This window comes from Panicum hallii, chromosome 3, assembly GCF_002211085.1.
Source record: "Panicum hallii strain FIL2 chromosome 3, PHallii_v3.1, whole genome shotgun sequence".
Classification (NCBI taxonomy): Eukaryota; Viridiplantae; Streptophyta; class Magnoliopsida; order Poales; family Poaceae; genus Panicum; species Panicum hallii.
Genome location: NC_038044.1, coordinates 465,796 through 483,478, shown reverse-complemented (window position 1 = coordinate 483,478; position 17,683 = coordinate 465,796). Strand labels below are relative to the sequence as shown.

Below are 17,683 nucleotides of genomic sequence, written 5' to 3'. Positions count from 1 at the left end.
ATAAGGTATTTTTGGCACGGATTTGGAAGGAACACGATTTAGTATGTGCGCAGCTGTTTTTAATGCTTCCATCCACAGCTCCACAGATAAAGTAGAATAACTAAGCATGCTACGTACCATGTCCATTAGTGTACGATTACGACGCTCAGCAACTCCATTTTGCTGTGGTTCGCCCGGCATACTGTACTGGGCTTTTATACCATTCTCTTCAAGATACTTAGCGAATGGTCCATGTACTTGGCCGAATGGAGCATGTCTCCCATAATATTCACCACCTCGATCCGATCTCACTAATTTAATAATGACATTATGCTGATTTTCCACTTCAGCCTTGAATATTTTGAATTTATCTAATGACTCAGATCGATCACGAATGGGGTAAATATAACCATAACGAGAGAAGTCATCTGTGAAAGTAATGAACGAGTCAAAACCATCGACATACTTTACTAGGAATGGGCCACAAATATCAGTATGAATTATTTCTAATAGGCCCGAACTCCGAGTAGCTCCTTTCTTAATTGTCTTAGCGAATTTTCCCTTAATACAATCAACGCATTGTTGATCTAAGTTTGAGAGATCTAATGAATGGAGTATCTCTTCTCTTATGAGACGCTCAATTCTCCCCCTCAAAATGTGGCCCAAACGACAATGCCACAATTTTGAAGAAGTCTCGTCATCACACTTACGCTTATGCGTTACATCATCCACATTCATTGCAGAATAAATATTATCAAGAGAGAGCAAATAAAGATCGCCTTGCAAATGATCAAGGCCCACACTTAAATTATGAAATTTAATGTTGCACACAGAGTTGCCAAACTCACAAATATGTCCCGACTTATCTAAACGCGAAACAGAAGTAAGGTTTCTCTTCAAACTGAGAACATAAAGAACATCATGCAAACTAAGGTTGAAGCCGCCTGGTAACTCCAAATCGAAGCTCCCAATGCCTTCAACCTTCACTTCATTACCATCAGCCACTCTTAGGCTTCGCTCCCCCTCTTTTATAGTTCGGATCGAACTGGATACCTGCAGTGAATTGGAAATATGCACAGTGGCACCTGAGTCAATCCACCAAGTATTAGGAGAAAAATTCACTAAGAATGATTCATCAATAAAAGATACATAATCAGTAATTGTACCTTTGTTCTTAAGCCACTCCTTAAATCCCTGGCATTCCTTCTGCTCATGTTTAGGTGACTTGCAGAACTTGCACAGCCTCTCATTAGAGATCTTCTTATGTGACACGGCCTTGTTTTTATGGCCCTTAAACTTTTTCTTATGCTGCCTGTTGCTGCCAGACTCAGCCTGATGCTTAGGAGTGTTGTTCATGCTAACACGCCCAAAACGCTCGCTGACCATGTTGATAGCATACTTCATCCTTTCAGCTTTCTATCTTTTTTCTTCCTCAACACAGTAGCTAATGAGCTCAGCCATGCTCCAAGTCGCCTTCTGAGTGTTGTAGCTTATTTTGAAGGGACTGTTCTGTACTGGCAGAGAAGTCATGATGAAGTGCACCAGAAAACTATCAGAGATAGCCATATCCAATGTCTTCAGCTTATTTGCTATGTCACACATGCTCATAATGTGCTCCCTGATTCCACTTTGCCCATCATACTGTGAAGTCAGCATCTTCATGATCAGGGTGCTAGCATAAGTCTTGGAAGAACTCTTAAAGTTCTCCTCCACCTTGGCAAGGTATGCCCTGGCGCTCAGATCATTACCATCCTGGTCCTTATCAGGAATAGCACCACAGATGGCCGGAGTGATCGTGTTCTTAATGATCATGTTGGCCATCCTGTCTGATCTCTCCCACTTCTCAATGGCAGTACGATCACCATCGGAATCAGCGCGCTCTGCTAGCTTGTCTTGACGTAAGGTGAGATCATACTCGCACACAGCAATAGCAACATTAACATCTTTATACCAGCTTGGATAGTTGGTGCCATTCAGTGGCTCAATGGATTTCAGGTAGCCCGTCATAGTGTTCACTGAAAATCATGAGAACAATAACATCATTAAACTCACAATTAAGATGCGCATAAGAAGTATGAAATTATCCCTACGATTGTCTGATTAAAATCATACATAAATTTCAATTTGCATCACCGATGGGGAAAACAAACGAAATTTATCATTAAACTTATAATTAAATCAACGATGGTCAGAATTAATTATAAGTGCTCTAAATAAACTTCCCGATGGTTCCATTTAAATAGAGTGCATCTTAATTGCTTATGGTGGATGAACATAATTTTCCGCGAATAAATGCAACTAAAACAGAATTAAAAACATTTACATAACTCATGGAAATTAATTAACATAATGCTGGTAATAATAAGTGCAACAGAAATAATTAAAACTTTAAACATAACAGCAATTAACTTGAGCTTTAAACATAAGAAATAGTAAATAAAAGATTTTAAACATTAACTGGGCTAAAACTCATAAACAGCACAAAATATCCCCTCTATACGCGCAACCTAATCTGCACATTAGGCCCATTTGGCCCATCCCGCGAAAACCCTAATGCGGGTGAATCTGGACGCTCCATTCCGATCGGACGGCCAGAAACTCACGGCACCTCATATAAAAACATGTGGTTGGAATGAAACCCTAATTCCATCCACAGTTCACTTCATTTCCCCCCCTCCGGGCACGGCCGCCACTCGAGAGGCGGCGCAGGCGCAGCGTGGGTGGCCGGGCGGCAGCGCGCAGGGCTGCGCGCGGGGGGGCGCGCGAGCTGGCGCGCGGGACGGCGCGCGGGTGGGCCCCAGCAGCGCGCCGAGCGGCGCTGGCGCACGGGCGGGCGCGCGGGGCGGCGCGCGGGCTGCGCGCTGGGCGCAGCAGCGAGTGGCGCTGGCGCGCGGGCCCAGCAGGAGCGCGTGGCGCGGGCGCGCAGGGCGGCGCGCTGGCCGCTGATGCGCTAGCGCGCGGGCTGGTGCCGGCGCTCGGGCCCAGCAGCAGCGCGTGGCACTGGCGCGCTGGCCCAGCAGGCGGGCGCGCACGTGCTGACGCGCCCGAGGGGCCGCGCAGGGGTTGGCCAGGCCGCGCGCAGGCACTGACGCGTGCGCTGGTGGCCAGGCCGCAGGAGGTGCAGCGCAAAGAAATTTCTTCTTCAATTTTAAGGTTAGGGTTAGGATTCATCACGGGATTTAGGATATTCTTAAATAGATCTAAGATCTGTATTCCCTTTTCCTCTCAATGCTTACTTATGCATCTTGTTCATGATTTTTGGATCTAATTTTGAGGAAATCAAACATGAACAGAGATCTAATTTGGGAACAGATTAATTAGCAGTAAGCTCCAACCTTAATTGCATAGCTAATCATCAATTTTGTCTCGGTTTAACCATGAATTAGAATAAATGTTAAACATTTGCATCTAATCCGAGACACTTAGCATTAACAGATCAAGATTAAACTCTAATTGCGTCTAAAATATGAATCAACCTTAACTGTGCAATAGGATCTAATCTGCACAGCACCTTTGCATCTTAAACCGACGAAAACAGAGGCATAAATATGGTTCAAAATTGACCGTGCATGACTAGGTTAACCTTGCTCATGATACCGATTGTTAGAATATGCCAAAACTTAATATTAGCGGCACGATTATCCAGAATCTTAACATAACCTAGCTCATGACAAATCAATCTAATACGGAATAAACGGTAATCATTATACCAGCGTTAGCAGTAGCAGTAGCCATTTACGCCTAATCCGTAGAGGAAGTAGGCGTTCTTGTCGGTGTAAGAGATGCAGCGGCGAATCGGCGTCCTCCGGGGGCCAACGGGAGTGCTTGGCCTTCCAAATCCCTCCAATGCCCTTAGCGATCAGACTAGCGGTGGTTAGGATTTTAGATTGAGATGATTAGGTCATTTAGGTGCTAACCACGACCTTATGTTTATAGGCACTGTGGGGCTGGGCCCAGCCTCTGGAAACAGGCCTAATGGGCCTGCTGATCACAGCCCATTAGGGTTTTATCATTAGGTTTCCTTAATCACGTTTGGATGGTTTAAACGTTTCCTTAACAGTGAAGATTACAATATTTTAACAGAAATTTATTTGCAACATAGAGCCCTGCAACATTCCTTCACATATTTGCACTTTAGAAAGCAGTGACCACCGTCCTCATCCAATCTCCAACAAACCGGACACCGAGTATCAATTTCCATTCCACGTCCGCTGATATTACGTCTAATCGACAGTCTGTTATGCGTGAATCTCAAGAAGAAATGTCTCACTTTAGGTGGGCACTGCAATTTTCAAATCTGATTTCTTTTCTTGGTTACCACTATCCTCTCTCTTAACGAGATATCTCTCCAACTGTGTCACCCAGCTACCGTTGAGAGCAAGAGATCAAAAGGCGACCGGCGTCCGGCGCCGATTTCTTCCGTTCCCTATTCACTCCGGCAGCCGCGAGTTTAGATCCAGACGGCGCTCGTAGGGTGGAATAAGCGACACCGGCTTCTTCTCCGTCTCGCTGGTGAGTCTTCTGGTGCTAGCGATGAGCCGGTGTGGTGTGAGTTCCCCGGATCTGGAACTCTAGATCTTGCTAGATCTTTTTATCCCTCCTTTGTCTTCGTTGACGATGCTTGTCTTCTCGGCATTTCCGCGTTGATCCTGAGAGGTTTGCTTACCAACTTGAGATGAAATCGAGTTGGTTATCAGATCCCGCCGTTTTTGGTGGTTCAGTTTCCTTTCGGGTTCTTCGTCATCCGGCGATTTGGAGTTTCTAGCGGTCCTCGAGGTATCGGAGTCCTCGTCGTCTGGCAATGCGATGGTTAACGGCCATCTTTTTCAGCCGGGTCATTCAGTGTTAACAAAGCATGTCATTTTTTATATGTGCTGCTCAAGACGGCGTTTAAAAAATGTGTTTGTTCACCAGGAAGGAAGTCAGATTCAAGTTGCGGACTCCGGCTGCTTGCGGACCGGGAGGTGCTTAGAAGGACTCGAATGTAAATTTGCTTTCTTTCAGGGATATCTTGGTAAGTTATAGGCTGTAATCACCAAAAATGAATGAAATATAGGGCGTGTTTGGGACTGCTCCACTCCCTGTTTTTCAACTCTGCTCCATTTCATACTTGCCAAACACTTCCAACTCCAGCAGCTCTACTCCTAAAAAAAATATGGAGTTGGGGCAAACTCCAAAAATTTGGTGGAGCAACAAAACAGGTACTCCACAGATTTCTCAGACCAAAGTTCTCATGGAGTTGGGTGGAAATTACCCACCAATACCACTGGTTACACAAAAACGGTTTGATTTGTTTTGTTCTGTCCTTCTCTCCCGTGACCCTCACGAGCGAACGAGCTCTCTCTTCTCCCACCGTGCGTCCTGCCTCTCTTCTCCATCCAGGGCATGGAACCCTAGCCGCCGGCGCCATGGATGACCATCTGGAGCTCTCCGGCGACCTCGAAACCCAAGAAATGGAGAGATTCGTCGACACTCTAGCCGATACGCCTGTTACTGCGGAGGAAATCGAGCAGGAAGAAGCGGATTTGGGAGAAGCAGTGGATGTGGCGGTGAGGCCGGCCGTCCTGCGCGTCGGGCTCTCCCGTGTCGGGCGTGGGGGCGGATCTGCCAGCCGCGGTGCCAGCTTGGCGGGGCTCGGGCGCGGCCAGGAGGCCGGCACGGCGGGGCTCGAGCGCGCCCAGGTGGCCGGTGCGGTGGGGCTCGGGCGTGGCCAGGAGGCCGGCGCGGCGGGGCTTGGGCGCGCCTAGGAGGCCGGCGCGGCGGGGCTCGGGCGCGCCCAGGCGGCGGGGCTCGGCCGCGGGCAGACGGCCGGCGCGACGCGCAGGGGCGCGGCCATGGCCTTCCAGCTGGCGCAGCAGGCCGCGGCAGTCCACTACAGGGCGCGGCCAGAGCCATGGCAATGGTGACGGCAGGAATTCTGTTCCGTTGGCTGCTGTCAAGGGAGCTCAACATGCACCAGCTCCTAAGGTATACGTTATGCAATGTTTTATGTTGCTCAAATGTGTTATACGATGGTATGTGATGCTTTGTGTTGCTGTTGCTCGGATGTGAACTACATGAAATTATTGGTGATTCATGTTGATCGTTAAAGTATGGTATGCTTGAATTTTTTGGCATGGTTAGGGAGATTCCATAGAGTGGACAGATGGGTATCTCCGCATAATGTGTGATTTGATGGCTGAACAAGTAAGAAAGGGAAATAGGCCAAATACCCATCTAAACACTCTAGGTTACAATGAGGTATCGGATAGGTTCTTTCAAATGACCGGTATTGAGTTGATGAAGACACAAATAAAGAACAAGTGGGATAATGGGATAAGTTAAAAGATAGACTGGACTATTTGGCAGAAGTTGATGAGATTGCAAACAGGGACAGGATGGGATAGTGGTAAAAGGGTGATTGTCATGGACAATGAATGGTGGAGAAAGACCAAAAAGGTTAGTTCTTATGATTTTGAGAGGCATCTTTATGTTCTTCACATCTTATCTATGTTGTAATCGAAAGTAACGGTGTTGTACAGGACATTTCTGGGTGTGGAAAATTTAAGAAGAAACCACTTCAGTGTGAGGAACAACTAAGAGAGATGTTTGGCGATATCTCTAGTGATGAAACAGATCATTGGAATCCCATGAGCAGCAACCCTGTTGTGCCAGAAAGGAATGTGGAGCCTTTCACTGTTGATGGGATTAATCATGTGCCTAACGAGGAAGATCATGAAGATATCATTCATGATTGGGCTTATCAAGAGGAAGAGGAGGAGGATGTCCAAGAGGTCACACCTACATCTGAAAATGCGAAGAAAAGACCTCGTGTTGTCTTAGAAATACCGAAGAAGGCAAAATCTAGTACAACTCTTATTATTCAAGTAAAGATTTCAACAATAGCTGAGTCAGCCGCGTCTTTCACATCAAGGAAGGAGGCTGAAGTTTCAATTAAGGAAGTGATGCAACATGTGTTGGAGTGTGGGCTGATTATGGTAGCAATGAGCATGACATTGCTACACAATTGTTTGTCAAAAAGGATCAAAGAGAAATATTTTTGTCCTTCCAACTAACAAAATTAGGTTCGATTGGCTTACCAGGCGGTACAATGATAAGTATGGGAGTGTCTAGGTGTTTGATGTATCCTTGAACATTGATGCTTGTACTCTTTTCTTGTTTGTTTTCATGACATTATTTATGTTAGTTTGATGTATTTTAGTTTGAATTCATGTTGTCTACTTGCAGATTTGTGAGAGTGATAGTGACAGTTCTGAGGATGATAGTCAGGAGTTTTGGAAAATTGTATTGGGTGGTGTTAAAAAATTTGAACAATACTTTTCATTATACCTTGACAAGAATCCTCCAAGGATAGCAAATACCAGTGGTATGGGATGGTTGCTAGAAACATTGAGGACACCGGGTGAATGTCAAAATGAACTTCGCATGAGCACAAAAATAATGGACCTTCATAATTTGTTAGTTTCAAGGTACGGGCTCCAACCATCCATGCATATGAACACTTATGAGGCTCTAGCAATATTTCTGTTCATTTGTGCGGGAAATGAGTCTAATAGAAAAACTCAAAACCGTTTCAATCATTCGGGTGAAACAATTCTTAGAAAGTTTGATGAAGTTCTTGAAGCCTTGATGCTTATGGCTGAACATTTCATTGTTCCAAAAGATGTCAACTTTCCAACGGTTCATAAGAGAATCCAGGATGATAGACGAGCACACCCTCACTTTAAGGATTGCATTGGTGCTCTTGATGGCACATATATTAGAGTAGCTCTCCATCCAAATGAGCAAGTGAGATATATTGGAAAATCGGGGATTCCAACAACAAATGTTCTTGCTATTTGCGACTTTGACTTGAGATTCACTTATGTATCCGTTGGTCAAGTGGGATCGAAGCATGATACAAGTGTTTTGTATGATGCAATGCATGTGGACCATGACTTCTTCCCACACCCTCCCACATGTATGAAGTGTCATAATTTTATTTCTATAAAAGTAGTTACTATAATATCTATCTAATTATATCATTGTTTCTAGGTAAATATTATGTTGTTGATGCAGGTTATCCTAATCGCATTGGATACTTGGCACCATACAAGGGTGAGAGATATCATTTGCCGGAATGGCATAGAGGTATGGAGCCAAATACTCCTAAGGAAAAGTTTAATCGCATTCACGCACGTGTACGTAATTCTATTGAGAGGTCATTTGAAGTATGGAAAATGAAGTGGCACATTCTTTACAAAATGCCGATCTATCCTAAAGGGAAGCAAAAAAAATATAATTGTAGGAACTATGGTGGTTAATAATTTTATTCGTGAGCACAATAGTGGTGATTTGGATTTTGACCGTGTGGAGCGTGATGATGATTATGAGCCTACAATTCCAGAAAGATACAACAAGTATGTGGCGCCATCCGATGGATCAACTTCAATGCCTAATGCACCTACTATGGATAATTTTTGTGATGAGTTAGCGACGGCTATTTGTATGAATTGGACCTAGTCATGTAATAGAAGTGAATTTATCATTTGAAATATTTATGTAATGGTACGCAGAAGTTAATTATTATTCATGAACATCGAACTATTGTAATGGTATTTGAATTTTAATTACTATTAATGTGCGTCAGACTATTGTAATGATATTTGAATTTTAATTATTATTCATGTGCATCGGACTATTGTAATACTACTTGGTTAATCACAACACTGTAATCAAGTAAAGAGTACTAGAGTCATTTTACATCAAAATCTCAATTTTCTGGAGCTAGAGTTGGTCTGCTAGCCAAACACTTAGAGCTGCTCTGAAAACTCTGCAATGGAGCTACTCCATAGTGGAGTTGGTGGAGCATAGCTACAAAACTGGGAGCAGAGCAGTCCCAAACATGCGCATAAGCCCAGTTTCTGAAAAAATAATCCTAATCCTCTCTGTTACCACGTCAATCAAGCTGTTGTCCTGTTCCATCCTATTCCTACTACCCACCAAGAGGAATATAGTCGATCACCCTCTTTACATTACATGCATCTCGATCCATCTCAACAGCATCGTATTTACTTCATCACACTGTCTTCTTTGTCTATGATGAGTGTCATCTTGATTTGTAGTTTGTGCTGCTACCTCTCAACCCCTACACACTGTCACTACAAAAACAGGTTTTAGTCAAATACGCGCTCACTATTTCGCCCAACATGTATGCATGTACCGGAGCTTGACTTTAATTTTGTGAAGAAAAGAAAAGAAAAGAAAAGAAAAGAAAAGAAAAGCTGCTGTTGTTAGCCACACCACAGCATACACCTACCACTAGCTGCACTGCCGTCGGTTGTAGGTGGCACCGATTGAATTAGGTCGCAGCCACCCGCCTGGCCTCCTTCCCTGCCTCTCCTTCTACCTAACTCTCTCCATCCATCCATCCAGCCAGCCAGCCATCAGAGATTGCAATTGCCATTGCACCCAGATCACACTCTTTTAGTTGCTGCCTAGCTAGCCTGCTCTTTCTTCCTGCCTATCTCCACTCAGGTCGTCTCTCCCTGAGGCACAACCACAGGCCAGCTCCAACGGTACCCTTTCTGCCTCCATTCATCAGTTGTTTCTCCCATCCCCTAGCTTGTCGTACGTCGTCACCACAAAGGCAAAAGTAAGTTGCTGCTGCATTGATAAAACTTTTTCTTCCTTTCACCTACCATTCTCCATTTCATGCATCGTATACATTATTGATCTGTTGCCTGCCTGCCTGGTAATAACATCGTTGCATGTGCCGCATTCAGTGGGCTCGGAGCCGGAGACCGTGGAAGGCATCCCGTTCCCGGCGGAGATCACCGCCGGCAGCGGCAACCCTCTCTCTCTCCTAGCTAACGGCATTACGGACATCGAGATCCACTTCCTGCAGATCAAGTTCAACGCCATCGGCATCTACCTTCACAACAACGACGTCCTGCTCGGCCACCTGCAGAGCTGGAAGGGCAAGACGGCCGACGACCTGCTCGGAGACGACGCCTTCTTCCAGGCCCTCGTCTCGGCTCCCGTGGAGAAGCTGTTCCGCGTCGTCGTCATCAAGGAGATCAAGGGCTCGCAGTACGGCGTGCAGCTCGAGAGCTCCGTGCGCGACCGCCTCGTCGCCGCCGACAGGTACGAAGACGAGGAGGAGGAGGCACTGGAGAAGGTCGCCGACTTCTTCCAGGCCAAGTACTTCAAGCCCGCCTCCGTCATCACCTTCCACTTCCCGGCCACTCCACCAGCTGGGGCTGCTGCGGAGATATCGTTCGCGACGGAGGGAAAGGATGAAGCCAAGATGAGGGTGGAGAACGAGAATGTGGCGGGGATGATCCAGAAGTGGTACCTCGGCGGCGAGTCGGCGGTGTCTCCGACCACCGTCCGGAGCCTGGCAGATCGTTTCGCGGCGCTGCTCTCCGCCGCGTGATCGATTATTAGTATATTATTATTGCTGCGACTGCTAATTAATAATTCCCTTCCACCGGAATTGAACTCGTTAATAAATTCTGTCCTATGGTTCGTCTCGTGTATAATGCATGTATTGCAGCAAACTTAATTGCTGATGATAATTAAGCCTGGCTTTTGAAATGGTCTGGACGAAGGCACACAGATCGATGTTTTTTTTATCTCATGGCATGGTTGCTATTCTTATGGCAAAGCGTTTTTCTTTTAAATCTTGTATCGTCGATTATATATCTTGAAGAATGTCTACGGACCAAAAGAAAAACAGTTGCGCTATCTTGCAAACTTACAAGCAAAAATAGAGATATAAAGCTTTCATTTTTTTTCAGCCGCAATGCTGTAGACAAAAACTTGAGCTGATTAGTATGATAACCAACCTTAGTACAATGGTCCAATCTCCACGCAGATTATCAACTGCAAATGGTAACAAAACCATCCACTACGTTTAGCAGTACAGCACTGGCGCCAGTCATCAAATGGCAATTGAAAGTGCAACTCTGATGTTCAGTTCTTCACTAAGTTACCAGGCATGCATGCCAATATATACCAAATGTACTTCAGAAAACCGTCCTAGTTACAGAGACCTTGCTAACTAAAATTAAGATCGATAATAGCAATCGCAAGGGCCTATGCAGGGCTAGCCAAAACCCTCGCAAAGTCGCAAGGCTGCAACAAGATCACTGGCTACCACCATACACTAAACTAGGAAACAGCCAAAGGCTACCTATTTGACTGTAGTCCGGCGGGAATGCAAAACCATACATCATGCTGTGATCTGTGTTGTTGGTTCGGCACTGACTGACCAAGCTCCACCGCTGTCCAAGTTTCATAAGGATCCTCAAATAGCCTGGCAACATAAATGCAGTTACTCTTTCCTCCCCATCTTTCAGGGTTCATGTAACAAAATGCAGGATTCCTCTTATCAAGGCTAACAAACAGAGCTTGATTTTCCAACTTTTCCATCTTCGCCCGCTTTGCTGGTTTGACCGAGAAGTCAAGGCGAAAGACCTCAAAGATTCTAGAAAAGTCACTGAACTCGTCAGAGCTATGTGAGCGAAATGTGAAGTCAACCATGAGAAGCATGTCACCACAGGCCAGCAACCATGGGTTAAGAGGCAGGGTCTGCAGGGACTGCCACATAATTGCAACTTCTTGCATGCTGAACTGAGGTGTTAATTGCACAGTGTGAAGTCTCATAAGAGCATCTATGATAAGGATATGACCTTTGAAGAACACAATCTGATGGATGCATTCATGATCAAGAGCAAGAGGATGAACTGACCAGGAGTTTGTTCCAACCTGCCACTCAAACATGGAAGCCCTTGAGAAAAGGAGAACGCGCGAGTTGGGTGAGCTGAATGGAGCCGAAAGGACGCCTATGCCAGAAAACCAACCAAGTTCATTGTTGCATGGGAGTTTTGGGGTCTTCACCTTGGCACCAGTGTAGGCATCAACAAGGAGGCAGTCCTCATAGGTGAAGATAAGATACCCATATGAGCAGCCCAAATAGTACATTGTATTTGGAGTACTTTGAGGCAACGCACAGCGAAGGGATAAGTTTTCCTTGCTAGGATCGTTGAGCTGCCATTTGCAATCAGATAAAAGAGGGGCTTGATACCCTCTGGTATGTGGACGAAAATAAGGACCATCTGGTTCGAAATGGAGAGGCGGCAAGCTGAAGGTATACACAGACGGGAAGGAAGAGACTGCAGTGCGCCAAGAGCGGCAGGTGCCAATAAAAGCAAGGAAGGGGGTGTTCGTTTCCTCCCCTCTAAATTTTAGACCCATCACATCAAAGAGAATCTTATCATTTAGAAGTATTAAATAAAATTTTTTTATAAATTTTTTTGACAGATGGGTGTTAATTCGCGAGACAAATTTAATGAGCCTAAATAATCCATAATTTGCTACAGTGATGCTACAGTAATCATCCACTAATCATGGATTAATATACCTCATTAGATTCGTCTCGCGAATTAGACCTGGGGTTCTGCAATTAGTTTTGTAATTAGACTTTATTTAATACTTCTAAATGACAAGATTCTCTTTGATGTGACCCCTCTAAAATTTAGAGGCAGGGAAACGAACACACCCGAAGTCATGGAATGAGGTAATGAGATCAATGATTTCGTGAAGCAGGCTATCCAGGAGATCTGCACAGACATGAGGTCCAGATGGAGTCAAGGAGGTCAAGCCTGAGGCATGGCAGGTGTTCTTAGAGAGGCTCTCCACAATGGTAACTTCTCTGCCACATAGAAATTCAAGAAGAATCGATCAGAATAAAAAACTGAAATATATTAAAGTTATACCGTATGAGTTAGTACACTGTAGGAAATGCAGTAGCCTTTAACTGAATAAAATTCAAGGTAGTCTATTTGGACGTGGTAAACTTCAATCAGAAGAAGCTACATCTATCAGAACCACCTACAGCTTGGTTTTTTCCACAATAGCATAATTAGAATCTTTTTGTTGTGCCAACAGCGTGCATGTACAACTATATATTTTCAATCATGGCAGAGGGGCTGCTTTGTAGAGTAAGAGTATCCTCAAAATAAATATCGATTGAGATAAAATACTCAACGATATACTCCCCTTCTTAGATAGACAACTTTCATGTGACTATTTGCTTTCCTATAATCCACTTGGTCGCTAAAGATACCATGGCAGCCCCATGACCATGAGGAAGACCAAATTAAAATGAGATTATGCAGTGACAAAATGAGGGGCGCTCTTTTATGATTCTACTGTGGATCCAGCGCATCCACTCAATAAAATGAATCACATCATGTGATGAGTATACATTTCCATAGCATTAAAAGGATGATAATCCCTTCCCCTGTTCATCTGTACAACTTTGATTTTTTTTATAGCTCATTTGTGAGAACCGCCCAATTTAATATCATTTTAAGCGAAACCGTCGGTTCTTAGCATGAACATGAGAGTTAACTCGCGCTCGCACCAATGGCGCGTCACGGGTTAACCCACATCTAAATTCCCAAGAACCAACTTAACTTTTCACCGAAAATAATATTAAACCCGGTAGTCCCGGTATGTGCTCCAACACATGCCCAAGATCACGCATATGCACATACCGTCACAAGCTCATATATCACCATTAATCCACAAAGAGCAAATTTTAATACAAAGTTAAGCCATTAACCATTACAATAATGACATAAAGGAAGGTTTCAAATCTGAAATTTAAGGTTCAATAAAGGATACAAGCCTCGGGCTCACAATAACGTAGAAGAGATAAGAACCATAAAGCTTAATGTTTATCATGATAACCCCAAGTACGATACGCAGCGGAAAATATAACGATAGATAATATTAATGGCGTCTTGCTCAAGGACACCATTGACCATATTGGCCTATTCCTCGCCCACGCCGGGTTCGGCGGGGTAGAAATGGCCAAACACCACTTCCGGCTCACCTGCAACTTAGTATAATAAAGCAACATGAGTACAAAGTTACTCGCAAGACTTACGTGAATAAATAGATCAAGAAAAATGCATATGAAGGCTCACAAGAAAAGCTTTAGGGTTAAGTAAATTAATTAAGCATGAGCTCCCTAACTCCACCATCTAGCCTCCTAGCATTTTAATTAGCTTGCCCAACCCACCTCAAATTTTAGTTAATTAGATAACTCAATTCCTAAGTATTAACAAGAGGTAACAAGAAACCAACCTCTCGACCACAACTTCTACGAAGATTTCGTAGGATAAAGAGCTTGCTCATAACCGAGAGCGCGGCAATTCGAATTGATTCATTAACCTTGCAAGGGTGTACATCTTTACCCACACGACGCAAGGACCATGCGACTCACCCAACCGATCACATTGGGCAAGGGGGTACTCGCATCAACCTTTCCCGACAAGTTGTAACCGTTGAACATCACGCCTAGCTTGCGTGGAGAGTTACCTAGATCCACCGGGGACACCCCTAAGCCTCTCTACAAAGCCCTACGGCCACGCATCTAGGACCGTGCATCAACGATTAGAACTAGAGGGTAATCGGTTTATCCACCCCATGAATGGATATGTGGTAGTACGATAAGTGCTCAATTTCCGAGGTCATCCACGGACGGTCCTTAACCAATTCGAGCGGACTATGCCTCCGAGACTCCTTTCCCTAGGCCCTACCTTCCGCTCGAATTAAGACATAACCATCTCACTAGCCCCTTTTTCCGAACTTCCGACAACGAAGGATAAGCACACATATACTAAGAGTGGTGTAGTGAGTAAAGTGATCCTTATTTCGATGTTTCTTGCAACTAAAGACCAAGTCTAAGCATGACTAAGCGTTCATTAGATCATTTAATTGTTAACAACACGTGACAAGGATATGGAAGTAAAATCAAGAAAGGTCATAACTCAAAAGTAGGATCAATAATACAATAGATAAATATTAACATAAGCATAGATACCCCAAGTGAAATAACTAAATTTAAGCAAGTTAAGTAGGTCAAGGGATCATGCTTAGCTGCTTGCCTTGGTTTTCTTCTTGTTCAACAACACACTCGGCTCCGGGCTCGGTCTCAACGAACTCGGTGGGCTCAACGGGTGCGTCCTCCGGCGTCTCGGTCACTATAATGCATGAATGAGATGTATGCATTAGGATGATGTCAATGATGTGAAAATGAGATGATATGCAATGACATGGTAATAGAAGAAAAATGTCACATCCACGCGAAAGCAAAACCACCATGGCACCACAAGCTCGAATACTAATTTTAATACTAGGACCGAGGCGAACTTCGCTTAGCAAGACATCTACAAGCATAAATCATGGTTTAATTTAGGCACACAGGGGATCTCAAAATAAACTCATGAGAGTTGAAATTGCCTCAAAAACATATTTGTGGAATTACTTATGTTATTTATAAATTTCAGCCATCAAACTCAAGTTAAATCTTAAAGGATATCCAAGGCATCTCTATAAATTCTCAAAGAATTACTGGAGGCAGAGGACATGATAACAAAAGTAATAGAAGTGGTTTTACCATTTTATCAATTTTCTGTCAAAAGTTATTAATTTTACAAGTTTGCAGGCAGCAAAACCAAAAATGCATTAAAACCCTATCAAAAAGTCTAGGATCATTTACACAAGCTGCACCATGAGATAAAGCATTTCATCAGAAATTTGACAAGATTTAGTTTAGCATTTTTAAAGCATCACACAACAAGATAACAATTAACTTGGTTTAGCAAGAAAAAACTATAACTCAAGGTACAGGACTCTATCATGCATAAAATTAATTTATCTAAGTAGATCTATTACCGAGAATTCGAACAAAACAAATTTCATAATTTTTGGAGATCTACAACAATTTCTATGCAATTAACAAGAATCAGCATGAAATAACGGGGTGAAACGTGGGGAAAAAGGCTAGAGCCACCTGGATCCGGCACTCCCGGGCGCCGACAGGTGGGCCCAGGCTGCCAGCCCCGGGCCGGGCGAAGTCAAGGCCCGCCACGGCCTTGACCCGCCACGAGGGGCGCCAGCACGCGCCCACGATGCGGCCCGCGCGCGATGTTGCGGCGGCGACCAACGGAGCGCGGCCACGAGGGGCGAACGGAGCGGGGCAACGCGCGCACGAGGGGCGCGGCGCGACGGGGAAACTCACCCGCAGCGCCGGCGGGTGGAGCGAGGCGGCGAGCGGTGGCGCGACGGAGTGCGGCGGCGGTGGAAAGAGGCGGGCGTGGGGGAGGCGACTGAGCCGGGGAGAGAGGCGGCGAAGGGCTGGGACCGGGTGCGAAGGAGGAGGGGGTGGTGCACGCGCGCGGAATCGGGCGGAGGTGAAGCGGCGGCGGCGGATTGCGGCGGCGGGTGGCGGAGGGGAGAGGAAGAGGCGTTCGGTGAGCTAGGGTTGGAGGGGAGAAGGAGAACGGCGCGATTTGAAGTGGGGAGGGGAAGAGAGAGCGGCGAGCGCAGGAGACAAGGAGGCGGCGGCCACGCTGGACGGGCCAACGGCCGCCGGCGTGCGCCACCGCGCGGGCGCCCAACGGGCGGGCGCAGAGGCGCGGGAGGCGCGGAGGGGGAGGCTGACGCGTGGGCCCGGGCGCGCGGGAGAGAGAGAGAGGGCTGACGGGTTGGGCCGGGAGAGAAGAAAAGAACTGAAAAATGGAAGGCCAAATTCAAAACTCTAACAAAAATACTTCCCGGGCTCCAAAAATCACCAAATTTCTACTGAAGCAAGATCATGCTACCAAGAATATAATGCAACAACAAACTCTCAAAAAGACATCAAACATTGCCCACAAAAAATCATACAAAACTGCAGTTTTCAAACATTCCAAGAATTTTATGGCTCGGCATAGACATCCAAAAATTGAGGAAAAATATCTAAAACTCATCATTTGAAATCTAGTATTTGAATAAAATATTTTGGGGGCACAGCCACATAGCAATTTTTAAACTTCCTTCACAAGCTACACATAAATCACACAAGAAAATGGATGCTCATGATGTAATTAAGTGCATATGATGCTCCTTGATGCTTGGATGATGCTCATGATAATGTTTTCAATTTTTAACCATGTGGTTTTAATTTTTTTTTTGGGTCGTGACATCATTCCTTTCCAAATTCCAATAATCAGGGTCACCACAGAAGTATACATCAAAAAACAAATTTGAGATTATGTTTCACTTCATCACCAAACTAATTGAGGAAAGTTCAAGGCAGTGGCATGACCAAGACTATACTCAGAATAGCAACAGCCGTCTACCAAGTAATCAAGGAGTTCTTGACCTATTTGTCTATTATTGTCTGGTCAGAGAAAAAAGAAGTTATTTGGAACATTCTCAAACAGACATGCCGTATAGGCAGGAGTGGAGACCCTGAATATCACTGGCAGTATCAGTTCGTCGCGGTGTCAAAATATCACCACTAATTCATTAAAAATATGCTAAAAGTCCACGCAAATACTCGGCATTTCACTCGTACTAATTAACTAAAGCAAGACTAGAGACTAATTGATGCGGGCCGTTCCCTCAGCATCACGGCTCGGCCCGGCAGGGTCGTCGGCTGCCTCCCACAGCTGGGCCTCCTATCTCACGGAGTGGGCCTCCCACACTTGAACAACAGCGCCTTATTGTCGTTGCCTCGCCGGCGGCACCGTCGTGGAGCAGCGAGTTCCGGCATATCGGGCAGGACGAGTGCGCCGCGAGCCACATGTCGTGGAATCCGTGGGAGCAGCCGCACCTTTCTCGCCGAGCATGGTGTTATTAGCTTTGTGCCTTGCGTGTAAAC

At 45.2% G+C, this 17,683-nt stretch overlaps 2 protein-coding genes and 1 pseudogene across 2 annotated transcripts; 1 reads left to right on the top strand and 2 right to left on the bottom strand.

The window, feature by feature from the left end:
* Positions 1–1,395: 1,395 nt before the first annotated feature.
* LOC112884260 lies at positions 1,396–3,714 on the bottom strand. The gene is made up of 2 exons (XM_025949631.1): positions 3,690–3,714; positions 1,396–1,994 (listed from the first exon to the last, which is right to left on the bottom strand). The coding sequence occupies exons 1-2, from the start codon at positions 3,712–3,714 to the stop codon at positions 1,396–1,398; spliced, it is 624 nt and encodes a 207-aa protein (XP_025805416.1).
* A 5,545-nt stretch (positions 3,715–9,259) lies between these two features.
* LOC112884609 (probable chalcone--flavonone isomerase 3) lies at positions 9,260–10,557 on the top strand. Its single transcript, XM_025950047.1, has 2 exons — positions 9,260–9,613; positions 9,744–10,557. Coding segments are annotated over exons 1-2 (654 nt in total). The 5' UTR covers positions 9,260–9,612; the 3' UTR covers positions 10,397–10,557.
* A 551-nt stretch (positions 10,558–11,108) lies between these two features.
* On the bottom strand, positions 11,109–17,607 carry LOC112884250 (annotated as a pseudogene).
* Between the last annotated feature and the right edge of the window lie 76 nt (positions 17,608–17,683).

What these genes read in the sequence shown, in the direction of transcription:
- LOC112884260 (XM_025949631.1), bottom strand. Translation starts at nt 3,714, where the DNA reads ATGGCTACTGCTACTGCTAACGCTG. An exon ending in TACTGCTACTGCTAACGCTG is followed by an intron (nt 1,995 to 3,689) that starts GTATAATGATTA and finishes CATGATTTTCAG; the next exon opens with TGAACACTATGACGGGCTAC.